Source organism: Manis pentadactyla, chromosome 7 (genome assembly GCF_030020395.1).
Source record: "Manis pentadactyla isolate mManPen7 chromosome 7, mManPen7.hap1, whole genome shotgun sequence".
Classification (NCBI taxonomy): Eukaryota; Metazoa; Chordata; class Mammalia; order Pholidota; family Manidae; genus Manis; species Manis pentadactyla.
In genome coordinates this window covers 796,660-823,263 of record NC_080025.1, presented here as the reverse complement: position 1 = coordinate 823,263, position 26,604 = coordinate 796,660, and the positions used below count along the sequence as shown (strand labels likewise).

Sequence of the window (26,604 nt, the reverse complement as noted above, 5' to 3'; positions counted from 1 at the left end):
GCTTCCTGCTCCATACTGCAGCAGACGTTTTAACTTTTGACCGCGCTAGACTTTGTTCAGGTTTCGCCTGCTTGTCTCCAAGCTTACTTCTGACTGGACTAAAGTCTTTAAAGCAGACGATGACCCAGAAGCCATTCTGAAAAACACGAAGCCCTGCCCCTCCTGTTTCTAAAACATCAGCCCCGCCTGGGTGGACCCAGCAAGATCTGAGGTGTGTGTAGAAGCACTGAATCAGTGGATGCTCACAGGCTTGCTTAAATCCCTGTTCCCATTTCCTTCCTAAGCTAGACTCAGACAGACTGTTACGTTGTGGAAGATGAATGTTAACACAGTAATTTGAGGTGGGAACGGCACTAGTTTCTAAAAATCTAGGCATTTCCTCTTCTGTAGACAGACTTGGGCATCTTACTAGAGTAATTAACTAATATTCATCATCAGCAGCGGTGGTACTAAGTGAGCATTTGGCTGGAAATAAAAAGACATGTGTCTCCACCTTCACTGTGCTTTAGCCAACTGGGTGACTGCACAAAGTATTTAACTTCTCAGGGTGCAAGCTGGGAGATGTCGGAGAGGCCACATGCCCTTGGAAGGCGCATTACAGGGCATTCTTGTCACGAGGGTGTCCTTGTTTGACGTGGGGCCACACGGACCACCTCACCCGGGCTCTCCCCTACGTCAGCGCTTGATGAGCCTTATGACCTCTTCCACACATACAAGGTATCATACATAGCACATGGAAGGAAGTGAAGAATACAGTGGGCACCCCTCACCTACCACCAGGTTTAAGACAGGATGGCAGTGGGGTATCCACATGCGGCTAGGTGGACCCGGGGAGGACGTCTGGTCCCTTGTGTACAGCCCCCTCCCCATTTCTCATGGTCAGAACTGTATGCTCTCGGTGCTGTAGTAACTGGTGTCCTGCTGCGTGCATTTCTCTGACACTTTGCTGTGCCACATCAGGTTCACTCATTGTCACTCCTGTTCACCTCTGAACACACCAAGGTCATTTATACCATCTCCAGGACATTTAGGTCACTTCTGGGCTGAGGCCATTATAAGCCACACTTATGTGAACATTCACATGTTTCATGGGGCACTTGAACTTTGCTCCCTGGGTGTCTAACCTGTCAGGCTATGCACATCTTCAGTGTCACTGCAGCACACCCCCTTCCCAACCGCTGGGACATTTAAACTTCTATGTGTAGCATTCAGTTAACTTTCTGCTTGAGATGTGTGTAAATACATTTATCAGATGAAGGAAGTTCTCTTCCATTTCCAACCAGCTGGGAAGGAGGCTGTATTGTTAATGTGGTTTGAATTCTGCCAAAAACTTTTGCCGCAGCTATTGATGATGTGTACTTTTCCTGCTTTAGATGATTATGTGGGGATTCAAAAGTAATAGATCTTCTGAATTAAATAATCCTAGCTTGCTAGGATGTATTACCCTTTTAAAGAATTGCTGAATTGGATCGTCTGATTTTTGAAGGGTTTTTCTTCACCTACGTTCATGAGATTGTTTGCAATTTCCTTTTCTCACGCTGTTCTTATCAAGTTTAAACTAACCTCATCAAATATGCTGAATGCTCTCTACTCTCTGGGAGAATTTGTTTAAAATTTAAATTCTCTCTTCCTTGAAGTTTTAGTGGAACCCAAAAAACCACCTGAATCTTCTATTTTCTTGCTGGAAATTTGCATTTACTCCAATTTTATTCCGGGTACTAGATGTTCAGGTCTTCCGTGTTTTCTTCAGTCAGTATTGGTAAGTTAGATTTTTCTATGAATTTATCTACTGATCCTAAGATTTCAAATGTATTCCCCTGGAGTTGCTCATGACATGATCACACTATAGCTTTAATCATGGCTGCACATGTAGATTAGACCCCCTCACGCCTGCATGATTTTTCAAGAGGTTCTGCAACAAATTGCCACACACTCAGTCTGAAAACAACACAATTTATTACCTTGTTCTGTGGGTCACAGTTCAGCACAGGTCTCACTGGGCCAAACCAAGGTGTTGGCAGCAGTGTCCCTTTCTGGAGACTCCGGCGAAAGTCTCCTCTCAGCGGTGCAGCTTCACAGGTGGTCCCGGGCTTGGGGCCCCTCCCTCCATCTTTAGAGCCCATGAGGGTGGACGGTGGGCAGAGTCCTTGTCACATCATCTGCCTCCCTCTCTCACTTTAATGACCACTTGAAAAACCCAGGATAATTCCTCCATCTCCATCCTCGCCTTGATCGGATCTACAGATCTGCCATTTGAGGTCATGGATTCACAGGTTCTGGGGTTTAGGACGTCTATGCTTTGGGGGACCATTACTCTGCCGCTACAGTGGCTGTTATTTATGCCTTTTCTCTCTCTGTGTCTCTTTTCCTTTCAGTTTTGCCAGAGATTCTCAATTTTTTTCTTTGCAGAATCGTTCTTGTCTGTGTGGCATTACAATTTCCCACTTGATTAATTTCTGCCCTTACCATATACACTTTCTCCTTTTTACTTTTGGTTTGTCCTCTTATTCTATGTCTAATTTCTTAAGGTATAGACAAATTATTTTGGGACATTTCTATTTTAATTATAGCACTGAAAGCAATAAATATCCTTTTAAGGACTGTCTTAGCCAAGCCACATTTCACAACTTTTAAAATTAGCCTTCACTGCTAAGTATAATCTAATTTCAAAGATTGGTATTCTTTGACTTTAATATATTTTTAATTTTTCTTTAAGTGCTTTTTAAATTACCTTTATTTCTAAGTTAATTGAGTCACACTCAGAGAATATGTTGTTATAAAACATTTTCTTTGATATTTGCTTTATGGTAATTAAGTCAACAGTTGTTTAAGATGCTTTTAAAGTCTTGCATTTACAGAAACAGAAATTAAGAAAGCAAATTTAGAACTGCATCAAAAAGAATACCTAGGAATAAATTTAATCAAGAAAGTCAAAAACCTGTGCTCTGAAAACTATCTCATTGATGAAATAAGCTGAAAAAGATGCACATAAAAAAATATTCCATGCTCACAAATTGGAAGAATGCTGTTAAAACGTCCATAGTACTCAAAGCCATCTATAGATTCAAAGCAACCCCTGTCAAATCCCGATAGTATACTCCACAGAAACAGAAAAACCACCCTAAAATTTATACAAAAGACTACTAACAGCCAAAGCAATCTTTTGAAAGAAAAACAAAGCTGGAGGCATCATACTCCCTGATTTCAAATTATACTACAAATCTAGTTATCAAAATGGCATATATTGGCATAAAAACAGACATATAGTTCCATGGAACTGAACAGTGCCCAGAAATAAGCCCATGAATGTATGATCAATTAATTTACAACAAAGGACCAAGAACCAAGAATATTCAGTGGGGAAAAGACAGCCTCTTCAATAACTGGTGTTGGGAAAACTGGACAGCTACATGCAAGAGAATGAAACCGGGCGACTTTCTTACACCATACACAAAGATCAACCCAAAATGGATTAAAAAAACTGAAGCCATAGCTATCCTAGAAGAAATATATTGGTAAACTCCTTGACGTCAGTCTTGGCAGTGATTTTTGAGTTAGACACCAAAAACAAAGGCAACAAAAGCCAAAGTAAGCAGGTGGGACGACATCAAACTAAGAAGCTTCTGCACAGCAGTGGAGGCCACCACCAGCATGAACAGGCAGCCTACGGAACGTGAAAACAGTATTCACAAAGCATGCACCTGGTAAGGGACTAATACTCAAACTATGTGAAGAACTCATACAACTCGAGAGAACAAAACAATACCACTAAAAATGGGCATTTTTCTAAGGAAGGAATACAGATGGCCAACAGTTAATAAAAAGATGCTCCCCTCACTGATCATCAGGGAAATGCCAATCAAAACCACGATGAGACACCACCACCCACCTTTCCAGCTACTGATAACTGTTGGTGAGGATGTGGAGAAAAGGGAATCCTCATATGCTGGTGGGAATGTCTGCGGAAAATGGTACGGAGGCTCCTCAGAACACTACAAATTATTTATAACCCAACAATTCCACTTCTGGGTTTTACCTGAAAGAAATAAAATCTGGATCTCGAAGAGACACCCCTGTGTCCACTGCAGCATTATTCACAAGAGCCAGGACAGTCGCACAGTGGAGTATTGCTCAGCCAGAGAAAAGGAGATCCTGCCATTCTCCACAACGTGGTCACACCCAGAGAGTGACATGCTACATGACACGGGTCAGACAGAGATGTTGTATGAGCTCACTGTGTGTGGAACCTAAAACGCCACAGATACAGAGAATATAGACTGGCGGTTACCAGAGGAGGGAGAATTGGAGTACAGGGGTCAGAAGGTACAAAGTTCAGTTATAAAATAAATAACTCCTGGGATGTTATGTACAGTGTGGCAACTACAGTAAACAATGCCGTGTGGCCACGCTGAGGCTTGCTAAGAGTAAATCCTAAACATTCCCATCACAAGGGAAACATCTCTTTCTAACTCTCTGAGGGGATGGATGCACACTGATCATTCGCAGCACATGCCCACGTCAGGTCACTGTGTAAACTCGCAGCATCGTGTGTCAACACAGCTCAGTAAAACTGGGAAACAAAGCCTTCCCTTTTCTCATTCCTATGTGGATGACTGCGTAAGGGGGAGCTACTGCTTGGCAGGCTCTCTCCGAGGGCTCCCCGAATCTTCTGACATTCAGTTCTGAGGCACGGCCGGGCTGACCCCTCAGGGCGGATGGCTGCCTGTGGTGCTGGCTGAAAACACCACTATGGGTTAATGAGCACTCGCTGGAGGTAGAGTACGAGTCCATTTCACGGTGAAGAGGAGGTTCGGGGCGGCTCTGTTGTCTGTTTACAGTGAGGCAAACCAGTTCCAGAGCGGCCAGGCCAGCTGCAAGTTCCAGCCCGGGGAGCATCACCCCCTCTGGGGGTCCCCCAGCCTGCTGCCCCCAGCCAGGCCCCCTGGGCATCCGGGGCTGAGCCTGCGGATCCCGGGGATGCCTGGAGCAACCGCCAGCCCCGCAAGCCACACCCGCCGAGGGGTTCCACCCGCCCTCGGCCCCACAAGAGGCCCCGGGGAGCCAACACTGGCAGGTCCAGGGGCTGAGGTCCGGCGGAGCGTGGGGCCTGGGGTCAGGTGGGAGGTGGGCCTGGGGCCAGGGCAGGTCTCCCCTAGCCGCCAGGTTCGCGCCGCCGCCCCGCCCGGCCTACCGTGCCTCCGCAGCGCCTCCACTCAGGTGCCGTGACCCCCGCGGGGGTGATGGCAGCTCGGCGGCGCTTCCGGATCCGCCCCTAGGCCCGCCCACAGCGGCAGATGGGCCCAGTCGATCCGCTGCATGCCAATCAGCCGTCCCGGCTCAGGATTGGCTCTCTCGGGGACGTGGGCGTGGCGTGGCTGACGGCGCTAGGGCCCCAAGCTTGCTCAGAGCCGACCCTGGGCTGTGCAGAGCTTCATGGAGACGGGGTCCTGGGACGGCGGGCGAGTGGGGGGCTCTCAGCAGTGTGGTCCTGGGAGGGGTCAGTGGGCGGGGCCAGCGGGAGGAGGCGGTGCAGCCGTGCGGCTCCGTGACCCCCGCGGTGTCACCCGGGCCCCAGCACCGCCCCTCAGGGTGCCTGGTCTGCAGGGATGGGAGCAGTGGGCGGGGCCTGCTAGTGCCCACCTGGGGCCCGGTGTGCTAAGGTGCCCAGGGGTTGGGACGGGAAGCCGAAAGCGGAAAATAAACTGAAGGAAGTGGAGTGTGGGATGTCAGGGAGGCCTCCGGGGAAGGCGGCCTGGTGAGGGGCAGGCAGAGGGGCTCCTGCACGGCCCTCCGGCCCTCCGGCGGGTTCTGTCTTCTTCGCTCCCGTGCTGAAGACAAGGTGGGCACTCGGTACCTTTTGGCCTTCTGTGCATGAATTAACCAGGGCATCTCAAAGGAGGTGGAATGATGGGGACAAATACGGAGAGGAGGGAAGCAAAGTTTAAAATAAAAATACTCATCTAGAGCCCGTTTTTATAAATTTCTGGGAATTTAGTTGTTATTCTATTTCCTGTTCCTTTAAAATTTTTGGATAGTAGTAAACTCAACGCAAATGATAAGTCCTATCATCTGTTTTAATATTATTTCTAATCGTGGTAAAATACACGTAACAGAATGTACTGTCTGAGCCATTTTTCAGTGCCCAGCTCAGGGGCTCTGAGCACACTCTCGCTGCTGTGGAACCATTCCCACCACCGTCACTTCATAATACTGGCACTCCAGCCCCACTGACACCAGCTCCTCGCCCCCGGCAGCCGCAGGCACCCACCTTCCACCTCCTGTCTCTGTGACTGGGACGGCTCTCGGGACTTGCGTGGCTGGAGGCACACAGTGTTTGTCTCTTGGCAACTATTTATCTCGGCACAACATCCTCAAGTCTCATCCTCGCTGTAGCACACATCAGGATCCCCTTTTGCAGGGCTGGAGAAGAGTCTGTTAAGTAAATGCACCACTTTATCCATTCGTCCACCGTGGGCACTTACGGTGCCGTTACCTCTGACTACTGTGAATAGTTCTGCGAGCACGGGGTGCAGACATCTCTTCCAGATCCTGGTTGTATTTTCTTTGGATAAATACCCAGAACGGGATTGCTGGATCCCGTGGTGGCTCTATTTCTGATTTTCCTAAGTCCCCACACTGGTTCCCACAGTAGCTGCACCAGTTTGCTTTTCCAACAACGTGTGCAAAGGTTCCAGTTTCCACACTGATTTTCAATTTCTTTTTATATCAGCCCAGTTCACAGAGTTGCCTGTGCCAAGAACAATAGAGAAGTGACAGGTCACCCGGCACAGTGCCTGGCAAACCCAAGCCACACAGCTGGCTGTGCCTGGCAAGGGCAGCATGCAGGGGGTGGGGCCTGGGAAGGGCCCAGAGGACTGTGGGTGCCAGTGGGCGCTGTCCTCCAGTCCACAGCCTTCCCCGCCACACTCGACTCAGCCTCCTTGGCCTGTTTTGTGTCCCACGGGTACAGAGAAGCAATTCTCTACCAGAAGGGAAAGCACAGTGCCAAGGGTGGCCAGCGACAGGTCAAGCTGACAGCCCATGTACTCGCTGAAGGCAGCTGATTTCCACCCCAAGTGGTCAGGAGGGTCAAGGCCAGTGTTGCTGACCTTCCTGTACTCGGGGCATCCTCCCCGCTGAGCGCCTGCTCTGTCTCAGCAAACAATGGGGCACACAGGCTGTGGGGCCCACTCTGCTCTGTACCTTCACCCACTCTCGTGGCGGGGGTGGGGTGACTGGGCCTGGTGAAGAGCCTGGGAAGTGTCCTACGATCCAGGAGGCATTACCAGTCTCTAGATGATAAAGGCCCACTGGTGCTGGAACACAGGGGCTCCAAAAGCCCTTTCTGCCCAGACATACCCGCCTGCGCCTTCCTCACTAGAGCCCCGTGAGGACAGTGCTGGTGTGTGGTGCATTTTACACACTTATGGCTTTTTGCATTCAAAATACATCTTTACAGGGGGTGTAAGTGGTGAACTGGGAAGGTCAAAGTCCTAGTGAAGGGAAGATAAAAAAATTAAGCTAAATATTTCAAACTTTAAACTGAGTTTTGAATACATTAAGATTTATCATCACTTGCATCCTATAAAACATTCACAGTGATATGAACAGCACTGAGACAAGAACTGGCATTCTTCTGGATCTGTAAACATCAGTTACTTTATTAAACTTCTGCTCACCTGGAAAACCCCTGACCTCTGCTTCCGCAAGGAAGGGTGTGTGGGCACAGGCCAGTTAGTGAGCAGTCTTCCTAGCAGGGACATGATTTGCTGGGTATCTTTAAGGTTTGCATCACTTCTTAAGAGGTATTATGTATCTTTACCTAAACATAATGAAGTCAGAGCTCTGTAATCACAATACGCCATGGGCTCCTTGCTACATAAGCAGTCACATGTGATTTTCATGACCAGTAAACTCCTGTTTTTCACAAAAACTTCCAAGGTGCTTTGGATAAGAACGAACTTCTAGTTTTAAGTGCACACTCAGGTCAAGAATAAAATGCATATGCAGGTCCCCTGCTATGCAAACTGGGGCGTTCCTATGAAGCCTTTGCTGGCCAAGTCGGGGTAAGGTGGGGTCCTCAGGGAGAACCTCCCAGGACTGCTCTCCGCTCACGGAGACAGGAACTGATGTAGGTCTTCTGTGAGAGGGAAGTGATATGCTGCGGGCTCCTGGGAGGAGGGTATCCCTGCACAGCTGCCAACAGACTGGCTGCTTGCCTACAGACTACCTAGGCCCAACTCAGGGCTGCCACCGGGCGGGGGAGGATGGGCAGCAGGCTGCAGGGCTGCCTCTGCGGACAGCTGCGCATCTCCGAGGACAGCTCGTCGGGAAACTAGGTCATCACCTGGTCTTGGAATCTACTGAAAAACACCCATCAGGAAATGATGGTCTAGTTGTGGCAACTATAAGCAACTCAACTAAAAATGAATCCAAAATCCAGACAAGTCTGCGTACCCAACATCTACCTTATTTGTCAATTGAGCAATAAAATATGAACACAAATTCTTGTTCTAATATAGAGTCCTTGGTGGTAAAACAGCACAACAGGGTTCAGCCGGCACCGCTCGGCTCCACCATGTCTTTTGGCCGCCTGGCCACCGGGGGGGGCGGGGCACTGCATGCAGCCTTCCATCCGGCCCGAGATCCCCACTGGCCCCGGGGCCCCGCGGCCCCCTCGCCGTGCCAGCGACACCTGGGCTGTGGGCAGATGGGGGTCTTGGAAACAGTGCGGCAGCGCACCTACTGCACCTTCTTGGGGAGCCGCGGGCCGTTGGCCCCGGTGTCCGGTGGCGCGAAGTTCCAGTCCACGGGGCTGAGCAGCTGCTGGGTCTTCTTGTGGGTCCAGTAGGGGTTGAGGACAAGCGTGAGCAGGCTCAGCCCCGCCAGGAAGAGCACGAAGTGGGGCCGGTACAGGCTGCGTGCCAGGCCGTCCCAGTGCCAGAAGCACACCCACCACATGTGGTAGGTCAGGACCATGCGGCAGTGGAACATGTGGATCATCAGCCACTGGTTCAGCTTCCACAGCAGGGAGTCGGACCAGCCGGCCTGCGGGCGAGTGGAGGCAGGTGTCAGTGCCCCGCTGCCACCCCTGCACCCTGGGGCCGCCACAGCGGCTCGAGGGCTCTGCCCCAGCCACAGGAGGGCTGACCCCGGCCTCCCCTTCTCCTCTTCCTCCCGCTCTTCTAGATGCTCTGCTCCCTGGAGCAAAAGTCAATCTTGTTTTCAATGCCACTTCAGTCTTTCTGTTTAACCCTGAATCTGTACATTTGGGGTGAATTGGTAATGCTTGCTTAGCAAAACCAGAATATACTGTCTAGCCAGACCAGCTCCCACACCAGGCCTGGGAGAAAACTGCCTCCAAGAGGGAGTCAAGGATGAGATAGATCCCCGTCCCGCTGGGCTGGTGTCTGGCCACTCTCCACCCAGCGGCCCTTGGATACAAGCGTAAAGGGAGTCACCTTAAAATTATTCTCAATTTACATTAAACCCAGCTTCCAATCATTATAGCCAAAACTGAGCAGGGAACCTGGAGATGGTACACATCAGACTGGGCACAAAGGCTGGCCCCAGGGCAGCGGGCCCCAGGCCCTGGCATACAGAGTGGGCCAGGGGTCCAGAAGGCAAAGAAGCAGGAAAAGCCCTATTTCACTCCTTTGTTTAAAATGGAGCACACATTTCATCCCCACCTCTTTGCAGAGCCCCTAACGTCTTGTGTTTCCAGTGCCCAACACAATGATCCCACATTTGTGTAAGTGGTGAGATGATCGACGCAGTAAGTCTAACTCCATCACCACAGTCACGTTTTTTCTTGCAATGAGACCCTGTAAGTCATATAACTTAAATCATGTAAGTTCGTTACTTATTTTGTAGCTGAAGTTTGTGCCTTTTCACCCTCCTTATGCCTCTGGCTCACCCCCAGCTCCCTGCTTCAGCCAACAACCCATCTGTTCCCTGCATCTGGTGGGTTTTTGTTTTTGTTTTTTTTAATTCTACATAACAAGTGAGATCATTCATAATTTGTCTTGGTCTGGAATCCTATGGTGCTCACACTTTTGTGTCTGACTTCGCTTATGCGAAGAGCAGGTGTGCCAACGACTGACAGGTCCATCCAGTGAATAGATTATATACACGATAGAAAATGGTTCATGTGGAAAAGAGAAGCAAATTCTTCAATATGCAACAACTTGGACCAAGTGTACCACCTGCAGACATGATGCTCAGTGAAATGGTCCAGTAAGAGAGACACAAGTCTGCTCGCCTACGCTGGTACAACAGCGAAACTCACAGAAGCACACTGGACCAGTGCCGGGGGCTGCAGGGGGGAAACAGCAGGTCACTACTCAACAGGCAAGCAAACAAGATGCACACGTTCTTGGGCTCTGCCGTGCAATGTTGTGCAGAGAGCCAATAACGTATTGTGCACTTAAAAATTTGTGAAGAGGTTAGATTTCATGTTACATGTAAAATAACATGAAATGAAAAAACGTTAAAGATATGTGTGTATACATATGTATCACTTCAATTTTTTTTACAAGCATTTGGAAGAAAAATCATGTTTTCTAGGGCTTCTAAATACTCCCTCCTGAGTCATAGGTCCAGTGAGTCTCCTTTTGTTATGGAGCTGGGAGCCTAAAGGTTTCTTTAAAACTATACATAATAAATAAATAAAACGGAATTCAACGGGAAGGAGTCTACTGCTGACTTTGTATGCTGCAGTTAGGCTGCTGATAACTAGCACAGTCCACTGCACACCCGCAGTACAGGCTCAGAATGGGCAGGTGCTCCGCTTAGCTCACCTGCTCTGCTGCTTGGGCCAGAACTGCTGGGGAGCCTGCACTTCCCAGGCGCCACTTACCTTCAGGAGCATCCAGGACACGCAGGTGAAGGGGGTGCTCATCTCCAGAAGCAGTGTGGCCATGGCGAGATAGTGGCCTGCTTGGAGGTTGACCGCTGAGCCAAGAAACCCGAGGAAGGCAAAGAGGTGGTGGGTCACTAAGAACAGGTCGAACGTCCGGAAGAGTGCGTTGGACAGGTGGACCGCCACGTTCTCGAAGAAAAAGAAGCCAGTTGCTGTGGCCACTTGAAACCAGCACCAGTTCTGCTGACCATGCACCTTATCAGCCTGAAGTATGGGGTCCACCAGCAGAGCCCACAGGCCCGCTGCAGTGCTCTGCACACCAAACACGGCCCGGGTGGCCGCCAGGTTCCAGAACACTTTCTCCTTGGCCACCAGGGAGCAGTAAGTGGCGTTCAGGGAGGACGACAGCTGGTGGCAGATGACAAAGACGCCCAGGTAAAAGGCAAACCCTGTGGCCGCCAGTGCCCAGCGAGTTTCCCATGAGGTGTAGTCCAGGTTGAAGACGCCCTCTGGTGTCCCGCCGTCACTCACAAGACACATCGTCCTCAGTTTTATTTCAAAGGTGCCCAAGAGCCAACATAGGGCTGTGGGGCCCTGCACGGCATCTCATCTGAGAGACCGAGTCAGCACACCTGTCCCCAGGTCTACGTGCAGCCGTCCAGTCTGCAGAGGGAGAGAGGAGTCATTCCATGCTGACCGCACACAGCGAGGACCCAGTTCCCCAGAACATGGCAATAGAAAGTACTCTTTTCCGTCTAATGCGGGCGTGAAGATAGCACAGCAGAGCTGGCAGCACAGGAGGGCAAGGGGAAAGCCAGCTAGAGCCGGCGGTGCATGTGGCACTGTCCCTGTGTGCCGGTCTGCAGCGCGGTTCACGGATCCCACAGGGCAGCTCGTGGCCATGGCCGCACTGGCTGCCCTGTACTCACAACAGCACTGCTGCGGCGCTGCTGAGCTCCCCGGGATGTCCCGGGCATCCCACCACATTTCAGCCAGTCCCTGGACCACAGGCTGGGTGTGCCAGGATCAAATCCATGGGGTGCCACGTGTTGGCCTCAGACGGCCCCTACAGCAAGCACCACTGTGAGCACAGGAGAGGTGACGACGTACAGGGATGAGGACAGGGTGTGGCACAGAGCAGGCAGCCACCTGGCTCAGTACAAGCTGTCATCACTGACTGCCACCCAGACGTCCCCATACAGCAGGAAGAAATCAGTCCTCTGTTCTAGTCTGTTACCTCGCAAATGGTGTGGACTCTGCCCTCGGTGCGCCGTCCGAAGTAGGTGCCCTGGACCACGACTAAGAATGGGTGTGCCCACCTCCAGGCAGTGAGGCAGGGCCCATGGGCCCCTCAGACCCGCTGGGCACCTTCTGCCCACGTGGTTCCACACAGCTTGCCAGCTACCCTTAGTCCCTGCCAGAGGACACCCTTCTCCCACTCCTGGACCAGAGCATCCTGACGCCTCCTCCAGCCGGCCAATTTTAGGTGGTAATTCTCACTGAAACCATGAAAACCATCCCCTAAACTAAGTACACAAATGATGATTTAACCTTGGGCCACAGGTATAGTTTATCAGTACCCTGCCTCAAAAGTTTGTTTTTTCCAACTAACAGTGGCTGCCTACAGGCAGGCAGGGACAATACTGTGAACATATTTACCTATTCAGAAAAGTAAGTTCAATTGAAGTAGGTCCATAGCTTTTCTCTGCAATGATGTAAAAACAAAAAGTTCATTCTTTCACTGCCCAGAAACATAAAATAGTTGTGCTCTTCACAACCAACCCATTTCTTATTCCAACTTTGATGCTGACAAAACCTGGAGATCACATAAAACAGACTTCAAGTTATATTCCTGATATATTTAAGAACTCCTGGTTTATAGGGGGGACCTGGTATAGGGGAGAGCCTAGTAAACATAATATTCATCATGTAAGTGTAGATTAGTGATACCAAAAAAAAAAAAAAAAAAAAAAGGGCAGTTCCTGTGTGGTGACCTCCAATGAGTTCTACACAAGAGTATAAAGGGCATATAAAAGTGTAGGCAAAGGGTCTGTTTGTGTTTATACAGAGGATCAAAGCCTAATTTGGCTACCCCGAAAATGAACTAAGATACGATATGAAAAAGAACTTCCAACATCTGCACTCTCTGGAAGACTCATGCCAGAAGATGATCATCAAAAAACCCCAACAAAGATCCACGCACTGCTACAGCTGTAGATGCACTCATCCCACCAGTTCCTGGACTTGCCATGGGAATGAGGAAGGAGATATCTAAGCTGGCCTGTGCATACAGTAAAACAACAAATTTGACTGGATCTAGACTGTTGGAACTCAATCAGGATTTAGGAGAAGTGCAAATTGTAGCGCTCCAAAATCTTAGAACTACAGACTATTTACTGTTAAAAGAACATAAGGGATGTGAACTTTCCCCAGGAATGGGTTGTTTTGTCTGATTTCTCTCAGACTGTTCAAGTTCAGTTGGACAATATCCACCATATCATAGATAAGTTTTCACAAATGCCTAAGGTGCCTAACTGGTTTTCTTGGTTTCACTGGAGATGGCTGGTAATTACAGGTATGCTTTGGTTATGTAACTATACTCCTATTATGTTAATGTGTGTGCGCAATTTAAGTAGTAGCTTAAAACCTATACATGCTGAAGTTACTCTACAAGAAGATATGTCAAAGAAATAATCAATCTTCCCATGTTTTCTCCCGCCTGCTACTTCTATAGCTTTTCTTCTTCCTTCCTAATTACAACCCTTAAATAGAATTCGTGCCTCATATCAAATTTACCGAGTATCATAATTCTTCCAAGTGGTAAAGATACCTCAAGACAAATGCTGGGCATAGAAGCTACAGGGCATAAAGATGCAAAGAAATAAAAAGCTAACCATTTCAAACAATAAGGCTTCTCTCTCACTTACCAACTTCACATTTCCCTGTATGGCCCCGGAAGATGACTGGTTAGCCAGAGACGGGTAAGATTCCTCAAGGGAGGAACAACCTAAGACAGGCACAGTCGCAGGGGGGCCATCAGGTGAGAAATTGGGGATCAACAGAGGTGAGGCTTAGAACCTCACCCCCCCGTTCTGAGAGAAATCTTCTGCATACGTGGATGTTTTATTGCCCTGGTCTAGCTTGGATTAACACATAGTCTGCAGGCACACACCTGATCATCTACATTTGCTCTCTTACAACACTAAACTCTGTTTTCTACCTTTATCTCGTATCTACCTACTTCAGCATTTTATTAAAAATAATAGAGAAATGTGGTATCCACATATAAATCAAGTTTAAAAATCAAATGAATATTCATATTTGAACTGACTGTTTATAGTTCATAATGCATGAGCAAAACCGAAAGTTTCTGTGATGACTGCCCTTGTACTGTTCACTATGTAACTTATTCATTATGTAAGAATTTGTTCTCCATGTAAGAACCTGTTTGTTATGCCTCAGAAGATTGGAGACTGACGAAAATTAGGCTTGGGGTGGATTAATGATTGTGCATTGAGCATTGACTCCCCTATACAGAATTTTATTGTCGTTAACAAGCATTTGATCAATAAATATGAGAGATGCCCTCACAAAAAAAAAAAAGAAAAAAAAAAGAAAAAAAAAATCCAGACTAGAATTCCAAATCTCAAAAAGGGAACCTACAAAATACTGAGCCAGATGTAGTAAATATCAATCTCTCAAAAAGAAGTTTCTTAACTCAATTTTATATGAAATGTGTGCCATGAGGTTCAATGAACTCCCCTGCCCCCACACTGAAGACTGCTGTCTAATCTCGCACCAGTCAGCACTAAGGGTGTCCTATAGTCCCCACACAAGGTTTCACGTATTTTCTTGTTAAAATCTGAACTCCGAGCTCTCAGGATCCAACACTTTCCACCTTCTGGGGTTCAGCTGGCACCATCCCCTGCATGCCGCTCCGTGCTTCCACCAGACTGCACCCTTAGCCCTGGGCCTCTGTCTCTGGGGCTCCACCAGCTGGGCCCTCACTCAGCCGCTGCCCACTCAGCCCCTTACTCTCAGATCCTGGCGACAGGGTCGTTTCCTCCAGGAGCGTCCCTGGGCGGGGCAGCGCCAGGGCCAGGTCCTGGGCGTGTGCACCCGTGCTCAGGCTCCCGCTGCGCCCACCTCCACAGCACAGCATGGGCACCACGTGGCTCCGGTCACCTTGGCCCCATGGGGCTGGCAGCTCCCGGCGCCAGCCACTCCCTCTGCCCAGCGCCTGGCACCCAGTGTTGCTAAAAGTAGGACGCATTTCAAACTATGCTCCAGCAGGCAGACATACATACATGTGGACTTGCTTTCTTTGTGAAACTGCAAACACTTATATTGCAGTTTCAAAACAGGAAGGAACCCACGGTGCAGGACGGGGACCCCAGAGTCAGCTGCTGACAAAGCGGCCTCAGGAGCCTGGCCTCCAGCACCCCCCTGCCTTCCACACACCACAGGGCCTCCCAGGGAGGGGAAGGCCTCTCCCACCCACACCCCATGGTAGCGCTGCCAACGTGCAGCTACCACTCTCAGTCCTGGGGACGGTGCCCACTCTACCTCAACTCCTCCTGCGAGCCCAGGGCCTGGAGCAGCAGAGGTAAGCGAGCTGTCAATCTGGGGTGGCTCGCGAACAGCAGTAAAACAACCAGGCAGCTGCTCTGAGACCACAGAACATACTGGCTGATGTAGCACAAGCTGGAGAGGATCCACTCCTAACTGAACACTCGGATTTGAGAGTGGTCACAAAATCCAAGGCACAAGCGTCTGCTTTCCTCCACTGCCCAGGACCAGTCCAGCTCTGTGAGTCTCATTCAGGGGAGAAATGACCACATACATTCATGCGTGCGTTTTCCGCCTACAAGTCCGAGTCCTGTCCCACCACATGCAGAGGGCTCCGTGTTCACAGCGCTTACGCTGTGGAGGGCTGCCCTGAGACCTGCCCACATTCCCTCTCCTGCTAGGCCGTGACTTACACACCTGAGAACACACTTAACTGTTACTCTGTACACATATCAAGTTTAACACTCCATTGAGGGCTGGCAAGGGCACTCAGCTCTGGGTATCTGTGTAGAGTGTGTATGTGTGTATTTTTTTCGTGTATTGCTTGGACATTGAAGCCCCTTCCTGCCTGGGGAGAGACCCCCCCACCCCACCCAAAGCAGGCATGGGATGTGCCATCCAGTCCACCTGCAGCTACGCCACCTCTATCTGCCTACATGCTGGGACGGACATCTGCCTGAATCATCCCGGGCCAGGTGCCGGGACAACTAGGGGCCACCCTACTGCCCAAGGCCCAGCAACTTATCTCAGCCCATTCACCCCACCCAGACCCCTCGTCCTGGGAACCCGAGCCTCCTCCCTCCTGACACCCTGAGCTCCTGCACGTGCCTCCAGGACCCATGAAAATAAAGTTTCTCCCTGACCCTCTGCCCAGGCTCCTCTTGTGGTCACACTGACAGACCATCACATAAGAGTACCTGGAACTGCTGGGTTCTGCAGGAACGTCACCTGCTAAGCCCCAGGGGATGGGAACGACGTAGCTGACCTATAGCCAATGAGATCCACATCCGGTGAGGTAGACGCCGGGAGGGCATACAGATTTTCAACACTGGCGAGCCACCAGGAGGGAACATGCCAGGCGGTGGGTGGTGGGGACCTGCAGGGGCCCAGTCAGGGAAAGCTCATGGGCACGGGGTAACCATGACACCCTGCACAGAACTACTACTCTGTGAACACACGGACTTCTCATTTCTCCTCATGATTTCCCATAAGTCCACCACCAGATTCAGCCCACAGTTCCCGTTTTGCCACGACTGCATCAGTGAGCTCTCTGTCTTGACTTGACCTGGGAGGCTCCCTGTGGCTCTGAGGAGCGCTGACCTGGTGGAAAGGGTCAGAACCCCTGCTGTCAGGAGGCACGCCAGGCACTCAGGCCAGAGGAACAAGAAGGGCCTCACTCAGGGGCCCCCCTCATCTTGGTCCTGCCACTTAGGAACTAAGAAAACAAGTCTCTTAGCCCTGTTGTAAATCAGCGTCCGACTACAGGAATAAAGAGTATGAATAAAGGTCAGCAGGATATTGGTCATGCATATGAGGCACCTGTGATGCATCAGGCGTTCACTCGGTAGGAGGCAGGAAACGGCCTGCCTTCAACTTACAATCCAATTGACACAGGGAGCCGGGCTCAGGTGCTGGCCTCAAACTGGCTAGTCCGTGGGTGGCGCCACCTGCCCCGGCCCCTGGCAGGCAGTGCTGTGGTCCCTGCGTTTTGGTACCAGCGGAGCACCGGCCCACCTCTGCAGCGCTGCCCAGGCTCCCTGAGGCTGTAAACTCCCAGCTGAGCTGGTGGTTCTGTGTCTTCCTTCCCCACGCCAGCCTAGGGTAACTAAAGACTGCACAATGGCCCTCCTGTGCGCCCCAGGTGGTACTCCATGGGAGCCCAACACCAAAAATAACCGAACCTGATTATCCTGGAGAGAAGCCCTGAACACAGGCCAGCACCACAAGGAAGGTGGGTCCTGGGGTGACACACCGGCCTGGGAGGGGCGGCCTAAGGTGCTCCTGGTGGCCGTCACACTTGGGGAAACACGAAGTGGGGCTGCAAGATGTGGAGCACACCCACCCCCGGCCCCCAGCACTCGGGCAGTGGCCGGGGCACAGACCCTCACTGCGTGTGCGTCTGTCTGAAGCCCAGGCTTGGCTACGTGAGGCGGGGCTGGGAAGCCCAGGGCAGCCAGGCAACAAGTATGGTGCAAAGCACTCTAGGTCGGCAGAGAGGAGCTGGCTCCCGACTCCATGGAAAAACACTATTCTTTAAAATGTATACCCCAGGAAAGGCTGAGACTGGCTTCCAGGTCTTCAAGCCTTCCAGACAGTCTTTTTGGAGACAGTATCATATGTACAGAAACAACAGTGGGCAGGTGAGGGTCAGACACTGGAGCCAATCAACAGCAGAGCCAGAGCCGAGACAGGGCAAGCTCTTGGTGCCAGGGCCGACTGTAAAAATGGAATGACTTGCTATAAACCCTGCTGCCCCTCCAAGTCCCAAGTCCACTCTCCTGCTCCAAGCCTCCCTGAGAACCTGCAAACACGTTCCCCAGCAAGCTGTGCCAGCTTGGCCTGACCTGTCACCTTGGGCCTTCTGGGGCCTTTCTGGCACCAGTCTGCACCCCCACCCAGATGTACAACGGAGGCGAAACACCAGGAGGGAACATGCCAGGCGGTGGGTGGTGGGGACCTGCAGGGGCCCAGTCAGGGTGGCCAGTCGGCCTTCCCCAAGCCCGAGGAGACACTACTGCCCCTTCCCCGATGTCACGGATGCACAGGACATGGGCACAGCTGTGGCGAACTGGCCCTGCTCTGGGAGGGCCCGACAGGCTGGGGAGAGCTGGGCTCTCCCGCCCCTGACCACATCCCTCTCTCCATGGCACAGGGCACCGGGTTGCACAGCTCCACTGCTGCATCCAAGCCCCACTTAAGGGCTCCATGCAGGCCTTTGTTTTCATGGACCCACAAACTGCGGATTTTGGTTGTTGTTGATGTGGTGGCTGAAGCTGACTTACTGCACTGGACCAGACATTAAAAAAATCTAGTGAACCTCGGTCCCATCGCCACAGTGCTGACCAGGCAGTGCCACCAGGGGGGCTTGCCAGCCAGGACCCTTCCAGCTGGCCCTCACTCACTGAAGAGCTGCTGAAATGCTGTGGATACCTGCATCTCTATGTGGCTAACTGACCCCAGACTTGGAAATGGCGTCAAGAGCAGGAAAAGAGGTCACGTGCTCGTATGTCAGCCGGGATTACTGCTCGATCAGCCCCCTGGGGATCACCTGACTTTCCAGGGCGATCGCTGAAAGCCAGCTTACAGGACTGGCCAGGCACCTCACAGAGGCGAACCTGAGGTGGCGCAGGTCCGGAGGGCACACCGCGAGGGGCATCCCAGAGGCGGACCATGCTCCGGGTGTCGGTGCCCGGCACTCCCTTCCAGCCCCTTGGTCACCCTGCTGTCCCTCATCAAGGAGGTGCATGCAGCCAACATGTGCTGTCTGCACAAGAATTGACGTTTCTAACATTTCCAGAATTATACTTTGACAGTGCGTAAAACTATTTCTTCCAGATAAGAAAAATGAAAACAAAGTAAGAATGTTATTTCTTACCGACTTCTGCGTCGCCCCCTCGGTGAGCACCTCCGAGGGCCTCGGGGGGTCTCCCCTGGACTTCCAGATCAGGGGGCGCCGCAGGGGGCGGCGGCGGCGGCGGCGGCGGCGGCGGCGGCGGGCGCTCCCTCCTCACTGCCGCTGCCCCGCCTCCCCTGCTCCACCGCCCCTGCCCCGCCTCCCCTGCCCGGAGCTCGCGGGGAGCCCCCGCCCATACGCCCCGACCCCCTGTCCTGTCCCCGCCGCGCCCCCAGTCCCGCGCACCTAGAGCCCAAAGCGGGACGTGCTGCGGGAGGCCCCCACCAGCGCCTCCCTTCTCGCCCCCGCCCTCACCGGCTGCCGGCACCGTCACGACGCGTCGCAAACGCAGCCGCGCATGCGTACCTCAGAGGCGGGGTGTTGCTCAGTGCGGCGGCCGGGCGAACCCACGGGCTGGGCAAGCGGGGCGGGGTGGAGCCTCGGACGGAGGAGGGGCAGTGGGCGGGGCACAGGCAGTCTCGGTCGGAGGAGGGGGCGCTGGGCGGAGCCATGGGCGGGGCACGTGAGACGGAGTCTCTGCCGGAGGGGCGCTGGGCGGGGTCGTGGGCGGGGCACGCGGGGTGGAGGCGGAGTCTCTGTCGGAGGAGGGGGCGCTGGGCGGAGCCATGGGCGGGGCACGTGAGACGGAGTCTCTGCCGGAGGGGCGCTGGGCGGGGTCGTGGGCGGGGCACGCGGGATGGAGGCGGAGTCTGTCGGAGTTGGGGCGCTGGGCGGAGCCGCGGTCTCTGGTGGGCGCCTCCCGCGCGGAGCTACGGTCCAGGATGGCGGGAGCGGAGCCACGATCGCGGGGTTGGGGAGCGGGCCGGGCAGAGGAGCGGCTGTCGGGAGACCGGGCGGAGTTGCGGTGGGACCCTCGGGCTGCAGCTGACTGGGGTCGGCGGCGGGCAGCGTCCTGCCGCGGGGAGGCCCGGGCCGGGCCGAGCGGACAGCCCCGGGGACCCCCCGCCCCCGGGAACGCGGTGCCCCTGGCAACCCGACGCTGCGGCAGATGAAGGTCCGGGCCGCCCCCGCCGCGCCCTCCAAGCGGTGCTCCCGCCGGCTGTGGGGTTGGGTTCTGGGCCCTGGAAAGACGGTGACCCTCCTCGGTCACATGGGCAGAAAAGTCCTCTTGATGTAAATACTCAGGATTCTCTTTCCCCTCTGGCGTCTCTACAGTGATAAGAGCAATTTTTTTTTTTTTAATTACAGGTGACACACACCCGGTGGTACTGGGAAGCTTCTGGACGAAATGCCGCCGACCTGCTGCTGTTGGAGGGAGCCAGCCTCACCCTGAGACGGGGGCCGCGGGTGTAGTCAGCAGGGCGAGGGCCTCCGGAAAAAGACTCCTACGAAAACTCCGTATTAAACAGTTCAGCAAAGTCAGTCACATTAATTCTCTAAAGTAAAATACCAGACTAGGAGTACACGCATTCTTCCGTGAAGATTAGTTAAAACTGAAAAGCCAGGAGTAACTGGCCTGGAATGTTTGAACATCCCCCAGATAATAAAATACCTCAGCATGGCCCATGTCTTCATTGTGTCAATTAAATGAGGCTATTGTAAAATTTACTTTAGCCTGATGCTAAAAGGCCCAGCTTGTCTTGGTAACTTTGGCCAGATGCTACTTTTCCTCCTCCAGCCCCTAGTCAAGTAATATATGACCTGGGCAATTAATATGGCAAGTAAGCCCAGCCGTAAACAACATAGTGAAGGGCCGGAAGGGTTCCACCTTAAAGATAAGATTGCATTTTAACACCCAGGAAGTTAAGAAGTAAGATTCCTAATTATTTAGCAAACAGACAGTAACTCAGCCCACCTTGGGAGCGGGACAGGCAGCCTTGATTGATGGGATTCCAAACCAAGAAGCTGCTACCCTGGGAAAGAATCAGAGCAATAAATATCTTAGGTTAACTCTGCAAAATAATCCAGAAAACTGGTAAGAAACTTAGTGTCTCTTCAAAGATAAACATCTAGAAACCATTTGGTGGGTCTGCATCCCTAGCCCTTTGTCTCTCAACCGCCTATAAATCCCCCAGACAATGCGCCACCGCTCCCCTCCTGGTGTGAGCCGGGAGCTCTGTCCTCTCACTGTCTCTCAATAAAAGCCTCTCCCCGGCTCTCCTGCCTTGGGTGTTTGCTAAGTTCGTTCTTCCTCCGCAAACAAGAACCCCGGCGTTAACCCCAGATGGAGGTCCTCTCCGTAGCCACGGGCCCCCACCCCCCACAGCATGGTGACCAGCCTGTCGTGAGGCGGCCTGTGCGCAGCGCTTCCCCAGCGCTTCATGCCAGCTTTACGCTGTCCGGCCCGTTTCGGGCACCGTACCCTGTTTTGCAAGGAAGAAAACCAAGGTTCAGTGTGGGTAAGGTCAAGTAACCCGTCCGGCTACCCACAGCTGTAAAAGATGAGGCTGCATTTTGAAAAACCACACCCGGAGGCAGCTGACCATCGAGACGGGCTTCCTAGAGGCGGCGGCCAGGGACAGTTCGAACATAACCCTTTTTTCGTGATCTACTAAGCAACACATGCTCAATGTTCAATGAAGAAAAATAAATTTCTAGAAGCCATTAGCAGAGGGGCAGTAAGATTTCTGTTCTGCCTATTTCTTTCTAAGAACTTAGGGAAACGACTGAGTTCTCGGAAGGAGAGGAAGGAGGCGAGAATTTCCTGTTTTAAGTCTGCGTGTTAGCAGAGAGCATCTCTGGGGAAGTTCCACCGGCTGCGCTTCCGAACAGTGTCTTAGGGCTTTGGACTGGCACGTGGTGGTCAGCAACAAAGTGAGACGGACCGGGGTGTAGTCACAGTAGGGTGAGGGCCTCCAGAAGAAAGCAGGGCAGGATACTTACAGTCAAAGCAATGTAACAAGGTAAGTTCCTACCCAAACTGTGCTCAGCATTATGCAAAGCCAAGCTCACACTAATTCTCTAGGGTAAAGATACCAGACTAGGAATATCCACATGTTCAGTGAGATTCAGTTAAAGGTCAAAAGGCCAGGAGCAACTTGGCTTGGAATGTTTGAGTGTTCCGCAAGGTTATCTTAGCATAACCAGTGACTTCACTGTAAACAGCCCTGGCAAACACAACAACCAGCCCACCTTGAGGGCAGGGCAGGTGGCACAAGTCCACACCTCAGTTCCCCCAAATCCTCAACTGGCTATAAATCCCCTAGACGATGCACCACCCCGGGCTCTCTTGTCCCCTCCTGGCATGAGCCAGGAGCTCTGCCTTCTCACTTTATTTCTAAATAAAAGCCTCTGCCCTGGTTCTTCTGCCTTCGGTGTTTGCTAAGTTCATTCTTCGACTCCGCAAACAAGAACCCCGGCATCAAAAGCATGGCTTTCTTCTGTATTTCTGTGATCCATAGGTCAGGCTCTCAGCCTGACTCGATCCCAGTCGGGCGGCACCGTGCCCTGGGACCCTGGCCTTGGGCTCTGACCTCGCACACGTAGTCCTGTTTTAGCAAAAACCCCACCCTTGATGTTGCTACCTTGGCCCTCCTTCTGCAAGAATCCTCTCAGGCTGGTCTAGCAAGAACACCCCACCTTGGATGCTCCTCCCGGCAGTTCCCCACCCACAGCCCCCCAGTGCACACCTTGTCCTTGGCTATGAACCCCGCTTTTCCTTGTGGTGGTCAGGGTTGAGCCCAATCTCTCCCCTGTGCAAAACCCACCACAGCGGTGCTATATGCATTGCAACCATCCCCCAAATAAAGTCTGTGATTCTGTCCCTCACCCGGTTTAACGAATAGTATTTTCTACATACGGTTGTTAAAACTGTGGCAAAATGAAAGCTTTTTAGAAAAAAAAAATTTGTCATAGGAAAATGTACCTGCTTATGAGTACACATTGTGTCCAATTCTTTTCCTGTAAAGTATGTTTTTGAACCGCAAACCATGTGTGTGTCTTGGATCCGGAGTCTCAGAATGCAGCAAAGGGCTCCGAACCTGGGTCCCGACCCGTTCTTTCCAGGGATTTTCTTCCACTGGCACTGTGACCTCAGGGGGGTTGATTAACCTCTGTGGGCCACATGTGTAACAAGATGAGATTGGTCTGAAGTCCATTCCAGAGCCAAGTCTTCCGCTGGAAGGGACAGGAAGCCAGGGCAGGGTTCTGGGAGGGATGACCTTGAAGCTAAAGGCTGTAATTATCTTTGACACAAAGAATCCTTACATCTCAGCTGGCCTAACAGCACTGTAACAACCAGCATTTTAATGCCTTGTTGATAAGATGATGCCAGCCCTCTGCTCCCTGGGGGTCATGTGGTCAGGTCTGGATGCTGGTGAGGGGGCGGACGTGCTCCTATTGCGCAGGGGGCTAGAGATGCAGCTGCCGCCCTGCGCTGCCCGGAGCGGTGCTCACAGCAAAGAAAGGGCTAGAGTGCTGAGGTCCAGAGGCCGTCCAGGAGCAGGAAGTTACCGGATCACACACTCAGACTCTGCAGAGAAGCACCTGTGCCCGGCTGGGCCTTCCCCACCCAGAGCAGGCCTGACCGGCTCTGTGCCCTGCAATGTGCCCGCTGGAACTGGGTGGCCCCAAGGGTTCGAGCACTTACTTATCTCATATTGTAAGTCCGGGCAGAGGAAATCCCAGGGCAAAATAGCTCTAAAAACTGTAATCAGTCAAAGGGAGAAATACAGTTAAAAACCCGTTTATTGCTTACAAAACTGCAGCCCGGGCCATCTCTCTCCGGCTCAAACAGCAGCAAAAACGGCCCTCCCCCTCCCCTCCCAGGTACAGCGAAGCCCTCCACTGCCCGGTAACGACCCAGTGATATGGAGACTTACGCAAATCCACTACAACCACACTTCTCTGCACCCTGGAGCTCCTGCTGATATGCACATGTACTAAAGCCAAGCGAGGTACTCCGGAAATGTCACAATTTCACCCAAGCGTATCCTCAGGGATATAGCCTCCCTTGGAGTTTTCACCTCAGGTACTATTTTAGGGGCAAATTTATAGGCTTGTAACCCGCTCCCCCAACACAAAGCATAGTGTGATGTAGGCAAATACATGGGCATTTAAAAGAAAATGACAGTGTTTTTAAAATGTCAGGTAGGATGTTTGTCACACGGTAGGCAGATGACACACTACATTGGTGAGATTGCCCAACGATGAAGCCCGACCTGAGGGTTCTCTTTCCGGTTTTCCTCCCTGGGCCTGGGGTCTGGACAGGGAGACAGGGGGGCCTCGGGCTCAGCTGGCCACAGAGATGGGCCTCACGTAGAAAGCACACCTCGTCCCCATTCTCTCCCCTTCAGGGCAGCGCAGTCAGGATGTGGCAGGGAGCTGGGCTCTCCCACCGCCCACGGATTGCAGGTCACCGGGAACCAGACCATCACTCACCTCCTGGGGTCTCCAGAATCTCTGGAAGAGCCGGCAGAGTCACTCTGATGTCAATAATTACCTGGCAGGCGTGGAGCACATTGCAAACGAGGTCATTGAATGTGACGGGAGGGTGTGGCAGCCGTGGGTTCCTCTGGAGAATCCTCATCACCAAGCCGCAGGCCCGTTCCTGTCGGGGCAGCCGGGAGAGCCCCAGGACTGTGGGGAAGCCTGCCCCAGGTCTGACCCAGCCGGCCTGGCCGGGAGGTCGGCCACATGGCTGTGCGCGGCGTCTCACTGCTCTGTACTTCACACCCTCGTTTCTTGGGCAGAAGAACAGGCAGGGTAGCTTCTTTTCAGCACATCTACACGGCTTTCTGTTCTTTTCTACCAGTAAATATTAACCATGAAAAATCAATTAGCTTCTACCTTCCAGGCATCTAGGAGTTCTAGTTAGTAGACAATTTACTTGAAGAAAACAAACAGTTTATGCTGTGTTTACAAATTCCAAGAGAAGAGACAGAGATTAGTCTCGGGGTAGTTATTACACTGTGGAAAATAGTATTACCCATGCACGTAATTCTTTAGTTTATAAAGGATGTTTCATAAATATCATTTCACTTGAGTGTGTGCTAACATTAAATTAATTAAATGAATAAACGTGGCTGGCTGAGTTAACCCCAACACACTCCAGAAGGAGCAGAGACATCACACAATATTTATCAACAGCAGACTTAAGTCTAGGTTGAAAGCATTATGTGTATGTTACGTTTGTGGATGAACCCTGCTGTCTATTTTCTGTATTTTATGCCGCTCTGATGAGTTGGGGCCTTACTGACCAGAGTGGGGCCTGCTGGCCTCCCCAGGGCTGGCAGATACGGCGGCGATGACCCGAGCCCCCACCCCCACAGCCCCTGCTTTACCTGCTCTCTCCTAGGAGACATGAGCCCCCCACCCGAACCCCCAGCCAGGCAGCAGACAGCTTGGGGTGCCCGACTCCAGAGCCCGACATCCGCACGGTCAGCCCGCCCCATCCTTTGAAAACCACAGAGGCCTCCCCACGCCCTCCTTCCAGCCGGTGGCCATTTGCACATTCACAGTGGGCCGCCTCCATGTGCAGCGTCCTGTGACCGTGAACTTCCTTCTCCAGGACACGGCCCGCGTCAGCTTCCTAACCATACCAGCTTAAAACACACCCCAGAGGCATTTTAAAACCAGTTGCTCAAGTTCATACCTACGTTCTCAGGGCAGGGACACAGAACAAGCATCCCGGTGACTTCCTGCGTGGGATGAAAACGCCAAGATGTAAGGAGTGTAGTAGGAACAGAAGGGCTCCACCTGGAGGCTAAGATTCCATTTCAAAAATAAGGGAGTTAGGAGGTAAGATTCCTAACATACTTTATGTTAATCAGCCAATAACTGACCCTACCTTAAGGCAGGGCAAACAGTCCTAACTGACATGATCCCAGTGCCTGAGGGTCACCACTATCTTGGAGAAGAACAGGATCAATAAATTCCTTGTGTTAAGTTCATCTTACAGAATATCCAGAGGACAGGCTATGGATGGTGCCATCACGTCTCTCACCGGAGACAGATACCGTGAGAGCACATGGCAAACCTATGTGCCCCCTCTCCTGGCCCTTTGCCCCATTCTTGAAAGCCTTAAAAGACAGACTCCTAAGCCCTTAAGGGCACCTGCTCTCTGAGGCCGCCTGACTCCCTGTGCTTCCAATGTGTACCCAATGTGTACTTTGCCGTAAAATAAAGACTTCTTGGTGTTCAACTTGCTGAGGTTTGTCTCTGTGCTCTTCCAGTGGTAAGCATTTTTATAATTCAATTTTCCAGACTTAAGCACAGGTCTTCACTCTGTTCTCCTTGGGACAAGTAGGGAGGGGCTGCTGAGAGCTCTGATCTGGGCCTGAAAGTTCCCGTCGCCTGGGTCACCCGAGACAGGACTGCAGCTGCACCATCATGCTCCTTAGTAGCCTGCCCGAAAAATCTCCTTTCTTTGCTTTGGGAAGTTCTCAGAACACCGTCTCACTCCATCCAGGGGTCTGTGGCTCCCCTAGATCCTGGGGTGGGCGGGGGCTTAGCTCCCCCGCTGTGCAGATCCAAGCAGACACTGGACACCAGGTGGCCCCGGCTTCAGGAGTCGGCAGAGGAGCTGCCCGGAGCCGAGCAGGAGTCCCGGGAGCCTCCCTTTCCTTCCTCTGCTCCCCCAGCGGCCTGCCGGCTGTGGGCA

At 52.1% G+C, this 26,604-nt stretch overlaps 2 protein-coding genes and 2 long non-coding RNA genes across 7 annotated transcripts in view; 1 reads left to right on the top strand and 3 right to left on the bottom strand.

Annotated features, from left to right (window-relative positions):
- Positions 1 to 7,505, bottom strand: part of ARHGEF10 (Rho guanine nucleotide exchange factor 10) — a 79,775-nt gene extending 72,270 nt beyond the window's left edge. For all 3 annotated transcript variants that reach the window (XM_057505043.1, XM_057505044.1, XM_057505045.1), the window contains exon 1: positions 5,192 to 7,505. The gene's annotated coding sequence lies outside the window, so the exon portion shown is untranslated. The remainder of the gene's footprint in view (positions 1 to 5,191) is intronic.
- Positions 7,506 to 7,640: 135 nt separating this feature from the next.
- Positions 7,641 to 19,463, bottom strand: CLN8 (CLN8 transmembrane ER and ERGIC protein). 2 transcript variants are annotated; one of them, XM_036898254.2, is made up of 3 exons: positions 19,359 to 19,463; positions 10,859 to 11,524; positions 7,641 to 9,048 (listed from the first exon to the last, which is right to left on the bottom strand). In XM_036898254.2, exons 2-3 carry the CDS (start codon positions 11,399 to 11,401, stop codon positions 8,743 to 8,745), a joined length of 849 nt encoding a protein of 282 aa, XP_036754149.2. In that variant the 5' UTR covers positions 11,402 to 11,524; positions 19,359 to 19,463; the 3' UTR covers positions 7,641 to 8,742. The 2 variants fall into 2 exon arrangements, with proteins under 2 accessions (XP_036754149.2, XP_036754150.2); XM_036898255.2 differs by lacking the exon at positions 19,359 to 19,463 and adding an exon at positions 19,026 to 19,207.
- A 345-nt stretch (positions 19,464 to 19,808) lies between these two features.
- LOC130684400 (uncharacterized) lies at positions 19,809 to 20,427 on the top strand. The gene is made up of 2 exons (XR_008998645.1): positions 19,809 to 20,058; positions 20,253 to 20,427. It is a non-coding gene; the product is annotated as an uncharacterized LOC130684400 (long non-coding RNA).
- Positions 20,069 to 25,428, bottom strand: LOC130684401 (uncharacterized). The gene is made up of 3 exons (XR_008998646.1): positions 25,286 to 25,428; positions 22,870 to 24,749; positions 20,069 to 20,213 (listed from the first exon to the last, which is right to left on the bottom strand). It is a non-coding gene; the product is annotated as an uncharacterized LOC130684401 (long non-coding RNA).
- Between the last annotated feature and the right edge of the window lie 1,176 nt (positions 25,429 to 26,604).